The following is a 9,675-nucleotide window of genomic DNA, read 5'->3' on the forward strand; positions in this document are numbered from 1 at the left end:
CCCCCCCGGCCAAAAAACCCCAAACAAACTTGGATCAAGCTGGAAGTCCAAAGATCACTTAATCAAGCGGGGTTGGGAATTTTTAAATAAAATGAGGGGATGTAGGGAAGGGGAAACAGCATTATTGTCATAGCTTATACATCCGTTCTGGAAGTACAGTGCAACCTCTACAAACTGGCATGCTAGTCAAACTGTTCTGTGCAGGGCTAGAAGTGAAGGGTGTGGTAGTGTCCCTGGAAATAATGGACCTGCTGCAATGGAGTGGCCAGTCTACATTGTTTAAAAAAGAAAAGAAAAAAAGAGAGAGCTCTAACCTTGAACTGAAGTTGACCCAAGCGATTCAGAGGTTCCTCCAGCCTATAAGTATGGTTTGTAGTTTGTGCCCATTCCATTTAGTAAATAAACTAACACAAAGCTACTTTAGGCATTGTCACTTGCCTTCAAGCCTCTTATCTGCTTTGCACCAACAGAAGGAGGGACTGCCAATAGCAAAAATGGTGGGAGAAAGAGGGTGTTTCACACTTTAACATGGGCGTCTTCTGTTGCTCCTAGCTATTCTCCTATCCAGCTGCTGGAGGTGTGTGTCCCACTCCCCAAAATCTACATCAAACGACAAGCTCCATTAAAGGTTACCATTTTGCAGGACCTGAAGGATTTCTCTCAAAAGTAAGCAGTGTGTAGGTGTTCTTGCCTGTCCTTCCTACCTCTATTTTATTTTTTTGCCTTGATCTCCAGTTACTAGATGACAGGAAGGCATTCTTATTGGAGTTAAATAACACCAGTTAAATATGTTTCACTTTTTTAAATCGAGCGTAGAGGCTGTTTTTTAATAGCAATGAATTGATACACTGAAGAACAAGGCTCCTATTCTGAGAACACTTAGATTAACAATTGTGTGTGTTTTGTTTTGTTTTTTTCTGATCCTGTTAATGACAGAGTTTCACAGGTATATCTTGCTGTTGATGATCGCCTCACCTCTTTGAAAACGGATACTTTCAGCAAAACAAGGGAAGAGAAGATGGAAGACCTTTTTGCACAAAAGGAGGTAATGTGCTGCTATTGCACCAGTAAAATGCAGATTAAAATTCACTGAGCATTAATGCTGGCTGATGGCAGAACACAAACTTCTCTTTCACTTCTTTTGGTAGATGGAGGAGGTAGAGTTCAGGAACTGGATTGAAAAGATCCAAGCAAGGCTGCTGTCATCATCATTGGACACCCCTCAGCAGCTTCAGTCAGTTTTTGAGTCTCTGATAGCCAAAAAGCAGGGGCTCTGTGAGATGCTGCAAGCATGGAATAACAGGTAAGAGACTGGTAATGTTCGTATACTACGTAAGAAATTGTCATGACCTGTCTTCCTTTTCCGTCTCCTGTGTGTGATGTAACTACTGTATGGTGGGGTTTGTAATGTTGCTAATGACTGGCCATATTTATCCATTCTGTAAAGGGTAAAATTAGTGAGGAGTTGTAGCAGAAAACCATTAGTAAATGTCTAGATTTTAAATAGTCCACCCAGACTAATTGCAGCTTTTCATTTGCCAGTCGTGCTTGGGGAAGCAAAGCATAGCTTGAATAAAAGGGTCAACAAGAGCATGAAAAACAGTTGATCATTTTGAAGTAATTTTGCAGCTGTGCAGGCATGGGAAAGCACTTGCCATTAGTTAACTCAACTTTCTGTTGTGTCCCGTGGCTCACTGTTTTCAATGTAAGCTTGAATTTGGAACAGTTTCTATTTTGGCACTTGCTGAAAAGGGCAGGCTCTTTCGATTATCTGAAACCTTATTTAGGGATAATATTGAAGACAGCATCCCAGAAAAGACTGTGAAGATATACTTGCTGGTCTCTCAGCTTAGTGTATTTTAAAAAGAAATGCCTTTATATACTTGAATCCAAGATGAGTTGTCACTTCATGCTCTCCTGTCCCCTCCCTCCCGCCCCTCCCCCCCTTCAGTGGGAGAGGCAGGGGGGCAGCCAGCTATCCTCTGACCTGCGTTCAGGGTCAGAGCTGCAACTTCTCCCCAATCCCTGGCCACCTCTGTCGTGCATTTTTTTTCATGTATAGAGTCTAATTATTGGGCAGTTGTCCTTAAATTTGAAGTAGTTTTAGATTTGGGCAATAAGGTAGCCTGTTCATAGAATGCTAGCACCTTTATGATGTCACGTTGATACCTTTAACCTATTTTATTTTTAGATTACAGGATCTCTTCCAACAAGAGAAAGGGAGAAAACGTCCTTCAGTACCACCTAGCCCTGGAAGACTGAGGCAAGGGGAAGAAAAGGTAGTTTTATTCTGCCACTGGTGTCTGCAGTGAAACAGCAGTTTTTCTTAAAGCCGTGTTTAAAATACATAGTTAAGTTGCATTGCTGGGCAAAAGTAATTTCATGGTGCCGTATAATTTGAGTTGAAAAGTGTTAACTCTGCAGGCTGTTAAGACAATGCACAACAGTGGCTTACACTAAAGAAAATGTTAACTCTGAATTACAAAAGCTGGTGACTTTTTAGAAACACAGCTATTTGCTTTAGTGCTTGTAAGCTCTCAGTACTGATGTATGTCTGTTTAGTTGTGCACTGTTGATATTGAGGAGATTATTTCTAAATGGGAAATAATCATTTATGTGTTTGCTTTTAGGCTTAGTTGTGATGAGAGAGAAAAGATAAGCAAGAGTGACCATATTACTTGCTTGGAGTTGCTAGCAACTGAGAAGGGGGAGAAAAATTGGGAAGATTTAATGTAAACAAAGTTGTAACAGAAAAACAGTTGGTAAAATTCTCTGGGTCACTTTTTCCATTGGCAGGTATGGAAAATGATAGAGTCCTTTGGGATATTGCATTTTTATCTAGCACGAAGTGTAATAGGGCAGGCATCAGCAACCTATGGCCCACATTGCTGGGAGGCTTTGGGATGTGGACGGCTTCTTTTGCATGTTAGGAAGAAGTGGTAGCAGCTCCTCAGGAGGAGCTGTGACTGCGGTTGCAGTGGCACTGGCATGAGCCAGGTTGGAAGCAGTCTGCTTGAAAAGCTAAGTTCCATTTAAAGCAGCCCGAGAGTGCTGGGTCTAGATGACCCCAGCTAGATGCTTATCTAACCTCCTCTTGAAAAGAGGATTCTGTACCAAGATGCTCAAGAAGCCCAGCCTCAGATGAAGCAACTAAAAAGTTACAGTATTCTCAGGGTACTAAGTAATAGGGGTGTGTGAAATGGGCCATATTCAATTCGGATTTGACCCCTGGTGGACCCGGAAGTGGCCTGGAAGTGCTTCTGGTCCACTTCCAGGTCTTCTGCTGAGCATGCTGGAGAGCTTCCCCGTGCTCCTGTGGGATGTTCCATCCACCCCAGCATCGCAGCATTCACGAGCCACCTGGTACCTTGAGGTATATAGAAAAAACATTTAAAGCTGTGTTTATGTCCAAATCGCCAAATCTTTCCGAATCGATTCAGAGAGTTCAGATTTGAGTTGGAGATGGATGGATAGATGTAGGGTCGGAAGGGACCTAAGTAGATCTTCAAGTCTGACCCCCTGCCCTGGGCAGGAGAGAATACTGGGCTCATATGACCCCAGCTGGTAATTATCAAGCCTCCTCTTAAAGACCCCCAAGGTAGGAGCCAGCACCACTTCCCTTGGAAGTTGGTTCCAGATCCTAGCCGCCCTGACTGAAGTAGTGCCTTCTAATGTCCAGCCTGAACCTACTCTCAAACCACTTATAGCTGTTATTCCTTATTACTCCGGGAGGTGCTTGGGGGAACAGGGTCTCTCCCATTCCCTGCTGGTCCACCCAGTAGGTTTGTAGACGGCCACCAGGTCCCCTCTCAGCCTTCTCTTGTGGAGGCTGAACAGGTTCAGGTCCTGCAGCCTCTCCTCATAGGGTCTGCCCTGCTGCCTGGACCATGTGAGTGGCCCTCCTCTGGACCCTCTCAATGCTGGCCACATCCCTCCTGAAATGCAGTGCCCGGAACTGGATGCAGTATTCCAGTTGTGGCCTGACCAGTGTCGCATAGAGGGGGAGGATCACCTCCTTGAACCTGCTTGAGATGCATCTGTGGATGCATGACAAGGTACGGTTGGCCTTACTAACAGTATCCTCACATTGGCGACCCATGTTCATTCGATAATGGCTCCAAGATCTCTTTCTGCCACTGTGCTTTTGAGAAGGGAGTTCCCCAGCCTATAGGTATGCTGCTGGTTCTTACTGCCCAAGTGCACTACCCTGTACTTGTCAGCATTAAATCCCTTCCTATTCTCATTTGCCCATCCCTGTAACTTGTCTAGGTCCTGCTGTATCCTGTCCCTCCCTTCTAGCGTGCCCACCTTGCTCCAAATCTTGGTGTCGTCAGCGAATTTGAACTGGGTGCTTTTCACCCCCTCGTCCAAGTCACTAATAAAGAAATTGAACAGTGTGGGCCTGAGGACCAAGACCTGAGGTTGAGCCACTGCCCACATCTCTCCAGGTCAAAAATGACCTGTCCACCACCACTCTCTGGGTGCAGCCCCTCAGCCAATTTGCAACCCATATGACTGTGTAGGCATCAGTGCCACAGTTGCCTAGCTTTTTAATGAGAATGGGGTGGTCGACACTGTCAGAGGTCTTCCTGAAGTCCAGAAAGACTATATCCACCACGACACCTGCGTCCAATGATTGTGTGACCTGATCATAGAAGGCAATCAGGTTGGTCTGAGAGGACCTGCCCCTAATGAACCCATGCTGGATGCCCCTGAGCATCATCCCCCCTGCTGGTCCTTCCCAGATGTGCTTCTGGATAATCTTCTCAAACAGCTTCCCCAGGACCGAGGTAAGACTAACGGGCCTATAGTTGCCCAGGTCCTCCCTCCTCTATTTTTTGAAAATGGGGACCACATTGGCCTCCTTCATCATCTGGCACCTGGCCAGAGCACCACAAGTGCTTGTAAAGCTGTGCCATGGGCCCCATGATAGCCCCTGCCTATTCCCTCAGAACCCTGAGGTGGAGAGCATCTGGACCTGCTGTTTTGAACACGTCCAGTCCCTCCAGAGATTAAAGGGTCCTCTGATTCGATTCGGATTCAGAGATTCAGTCTCCGACTCGGGATGAATCTCTGCCGAATCGAATCGGGGACCGAAGCTTCGCACCGCCCTACTAGATAGTAGCAAAAGGAGGGTGGGGGAGCACTGCAGGATGATGCAACTTAAAGGTAGAAAACAAAAGTTCTATGTTAAACCTGAAAAATGTGTGCGCTATAAACTCTTAAATGCAGTGCTTTAAAGGAATAACCCAAGTGCTTTCAAATCTGGTAAGACTGCAGTGTCTTCAGCTTTCTGCATGCGTGTGCATCTTTTCAGTTAATTGCTATCGAATTCCTAGTTTTCAGAGTAAAACAACATTTATTTTAAATCTTGCAGGCATAAGGTTCTGTAGTAAATAGACTGGACCCTTTAAAAGCATCAAACAAATTGTGGTAGTTGGTGATAAAAATTAAAGAGAACTGTATTACGTGAGTTAGAGCATTGTGCTAAGCATTTAGGAGTTTATCTAATAGCATACATTTACATCTTGCTATTTCTGAAATTTGACTCCTGCCTTGCAAATGGTCATACCTTAGATGGATTTAGTGGTGCTGCTGAGGCTGAAAATGCTGGCCGCAACTGCTGTTTGCAAATGAATTGGAAGCTACATTGGCAAGTCAGTTGATAGCTGTTGGGAGGAATCTCAAATTGGGGACTATAGCTGAAAAGGATTGGGGCTGCTGGATCCTACTGACAGACACTTGTTCTTTGCCCTTCACAGGTCAGTGTGATGGATGCTTCTCCCCGCAATACTTCTCCAGCACTACAGAATGGAGAGAAAGGTCTGTTCAGCAAATACTGTTTTTTAATGAGACCAACAGAAATGTTTACCTCAACTCCTTCTCATTGGATAACTAGAGCAGCTGGTATTTTGGTGTAGGTCTGTCTCCAGGCTTCTTGTCTGAGACCGTTATGCATCTGAGAACCTGCATTCTGGACCAGGACTCGTTCTACACTGAACATATTAAAAAAATGGTCCCTTCCCCAAAGAGTATGACATGCAATATTCTTAAAGCCCTTAATTCTTCCTAGAAAACTGGAGTGAGGCTTTTTATACAGTTGGGTCTTAAGCCTCTAAAGCCCTATGACGCACTTCCTGTCTTGAGGTGCTGTGACCAGTGGTTTTGGCACACTATGCTGTAGACATACAATGCTCTTTTAGTGCTGTAGCTCACTTTTATGGTTAATGAATGTAAACTGAACACAGGTTGGTTAGTCTTGTAGCAATGGCAGAGCTCCATCATGCCTGAATTTACCTAGGTCCTTCCATGTTGGACTGGTATCCGGAAAAAAACCTAGATTTTGAATGTTGTTAAATATCATGAGTCTTTTTATGTAACCATTTAGTTTCATTAGGGGGTGTCTCTCTTTTTTAACATGAATACTTTAATATTTCCAGATGTGTTGTCACTATAACTAGTGGAACTACTCAAAGGAAAAATGTCAAGAGTGCCCAAGTCCCATTTCTCAAAAATGACTTATTGTGGAAGTCCATGGGACTCCATCTCCTAATGAGAATTATTCAATGTGCATGACCTTTTAAAAGTTCAAGTGTGCAAGTCTGTCAGATGCATGTGGAGTGCATTTTCATCTCTTACTGTTCACTTGCTTGGTGCTGGTTCTCCTTGCATCATTCTTTTACTTCCCAGGGTAACAATCTTATTGCATATGAGGAATTGTTACACACGTGAACATAGGGTTCAGGAGCAAGGCATATGTTGCAGTTTCTAATGACACCCTGAAATGCTGTTCTGTGCGCTTGTACTTTCAGAAGATCGTTTCATGACTACCCTGTCAAGTCAGAGCTCCACAGGCTCCACCCATCTCCAGCTGCCTACTCCTCCTGAGGTTATGTCAGAGCAACTGACAGGGGGGTCCTCTTTTGTCAGTACAGTTCCTGAACAAGAACCTACCAGCACCTCAGAAGGTACAATCCAATGGCAGTCAGTTGTATGGTATATCACTTGGCAGCAGGCATATAAGGTCCATTTAGTGCATGATAGTCTGACTTTCTCTTGAAGCAAGGCATATTAACCATTTGGCCCAATTTCTTTGAACTGTAGGTCTAGTTTGTTGGGCAAAGTGGTCACAGAAAATGGACCAAATATTTAAAATCATGTGAGCCTTCAGTGTCCTCAGATGGATACTTGTCTCCCCTCCTCCTCTTCCCTTTTTGCATTAGGCAAACTCTTTTGCAGCTAACAAGGAACCTTTTGTGTAACACCCTTCTTTAGGAAGACCATCATAGCTAACCTGTTGAAATCTGAAGTTATAGCTTGCATTTGTGCTGGTACTACAATGTATGTTACAGTATAAAAGGATATGTCTATTCAGCAGTGGGGGTAAGGTGATGGGCTATTTGAAATGGAAATGAGGTTACAACAAGCTGGCAATAGAATCACGGATGTAACTTAAGACAGGTTGCTTGACCTCTGCTCTACTTTTTTGAAGTAAAATAGTAAAAAGATCTGTGAAGTTCTTTTGAGCTCCTCAAATAAAATTTGGTAAAATGAAGATCAATTGATTATACCCCAGACCTAGTTTTAAAGCTTTGGCTCTACTGGTGGATGTTTAATGACACTGAATAAATTCTTCTTTCCAGATGTGTTTGATGGACACTTGTTGGGGTCTACAGACAGCCAGGTGAAGGAGAAATCTACTATGAAAGCCATTTTAGCAAACTTGTTGCCTGGAAACAGCTACAATCCCATTCCATTCCCTTTGTAAGTAATACTGGGGCTACCAGTAGGCATAAAAATGGTGCTGTCTTAGCTTATCAGATGCAACCTGGCCTGCTTCGGCAGTGGCATTGGAAAGATGTGCACATGCTCTCTGTAAAGTGGAGAAATTTATGCAACAGTTTGGAGCTCTCTGTGTGTAAATCTAGTCTTATTGTACATGCTTGCTTGTTCACCCAAGGTTTCAGTGACAAACTTAACAGGGAGTGAAGGTTACTTGGATGTATTTGCTAATTTGAGACTCTGCTAAATTCTATCTTCTCAAATTCCTGAAAACTGCTTGAGGCCTCTGAACTAGACTTTAGGTGTCAGTGGCTCCTGTTCAGTATCTCTAGTGTAGCCCAAATTTGGCAACCTGAGGATAATGATGCCATTTCACCAGTATCTTCAGCTACCCAACATTAAACCCATAGACCATGCATCTCCTACCTAACTGCAGACAATTCCCATAGAAAAAGGCTACTTGTGTTCCATTAGGCCATCTCCATTTATCTTCTCTCCTTTTTCCATAAACTCAAACCCCTCCCTCTTCAAATCCTTTTTTTTTAAATAACTCAAATGTCTTGTGTGTGCTGCTCTCTGTCTGTCAGAATTTTACCTGATGTAAAGAGTACAGTAGCATGCCTATACTTTTTTCTTTTTTTCCAGATGTCTATCAAGATTCATACCAATGTTGGCTAGATATAGGTCAGGTTCAGTAGCTGTTGCATATTCCCTGTAGCCTCTCAGCTAACCTGAAAATTGCTAGGCTTGAAAGCCTTTTGACTAATAAGTGTGTGTGCGTGTGCTGTGACCCATTTGGCTTGAAGCTAACACCCACAAGCCAATCTGTAGAACTTGGCTTCTTGAGTTCTGTTTTGCTTCCCCAGAGCAGTAATGGCGTGTGTCAGCTGGGGGCTAATGTTGACCCTTTTTGGCCACAATTCAGAACCATGTCCTGAAGTCTAGGTATGAGCGGGAGAGAAAGAAAACCTTTGTAGACTCCCTCAAGCTTGATCAACATGTTAATTTGAGGACTGTATCACTGTCCCCTCTGTCATATGGGCCTAGATTTGGAATGCTAACCCTATCCAGCACATCAAATTTCAAGACCATGCAAGTAAAAGCACTTGGAAAATTTGCTTTCTAAACAGAAATTTATTTTGTAATTTAGAGCTGGTTCTTTTTTGTAATAATACGCTTGCCTGAAGTGAACACAGCTTGCTCTAACATTTGTTCTTAAGTTTATTGGATTCCTAACAGTGTTCTGTAGTATATACTATGTTGGCTACAGATAATAGGGAGAAAAGAAAATGCTTTGGTTCCAGGTCTGACTTTTGTTCCAAGTGACTTTTTTCTGGTTTGTATTTGCTGAAATTCATTACTGAACAAAAATGTAACCTCTTCTGTCTGCTGTCTCTGGAGGCTTGCTGCAGTATGTAAACAGCCTTTTTTTTTTCTCTTTCTTTCATGCAGTGACCCAGATAAACACTACCTAATGTATGAACATGAACGTGTACCAATTGCAGTCTGTGAAAAGGAGCCCAGCTCCATTATAGCTTTTGCTCTCAGGTATTGAATTTTATTCATTGTCCATTTGTTTATTTTTCAACTCAAACGCCTGTAAGGTCCTCTAACTATGGGAGGCAGAGGGTGTACAAGAGACTGTCATTGAGCTCCTATATGAGAATTACCTCCAAAGCTGACATGACTTTTTCATATTTGGAGAAATGAGATGCTGGTGTATGCAGTTTTGATGGACAAAATGATTTCCAAACTTGCAACTAAATTGTACCACACAACAAGAATTGACAGTGAAACTATGTATAAGGATAGTTCTGCAGCATCAAAACAATATTTTTCTGGGGTGCCTGCAGAACCTAGTAAAGCCCCCTTCCTTCCCCCCCCCCCACCCCT

General features: G+C 43.3%; 1 protein-coding gene across 1 annotated transcript in view; it reads left to right on the forward strand.

Moving 5' to 3' along the window:
- Positions 1-9,675, forward strand: part of PIKFYVE (phosphoinositide kinase, FYVE-type zinc finger containing) — a 96,244-nt gene that overhangs the window by 73,121 nt on the left and 13,448 nt on the right. The window contains exons 25-33 of the mRNA XM_025210576.1: positions 553-666; positions 937-1,045; positions 1,149-1,303; positions 2,192-2,279; positions 5,763-5,823; positions 6,813-6,968; positions 7,644-7,764; positions 8,428-8,466; positions 9,235-9,330. Coding sequence (XP_025066361.1) covers positions 553-666; positions 937-1,045; positions 1,149-1,303; positions 2,192-2,279; positions 5,763-5,823; positions 6,813-6,968; positions 7,644-7,764; positions 8,428-8,466; positions 9,235-9,330 — 939 coding nt within the window. The remainder of the gene's footprint in view (positions 1-552; positions 667-936; positions 1,046-1,148; positions 1,304-2,191; positions 2,280-5,762; positions 5,824-6,812; positions 6,969-7,643; positions 7,765-8,427; positions 8,467-9,234; positions 9,331-9,675) is intronic.

Source organism: Alligator sinensis, unplaced genomic scaffold (genome assembly GCF_000455745.1).
Source record: "Alligator sinensis unplaced genomic scaffold, ASM45574v1 scaffold699_1, whole genome shotgun sequence".
NCBI classification, from domain to species: domain Eukaryota; kingdom Metazoa; phylum Chordata; order Crocodylia; family Alligatoridae; genus Alligator; species Alligator sinensis.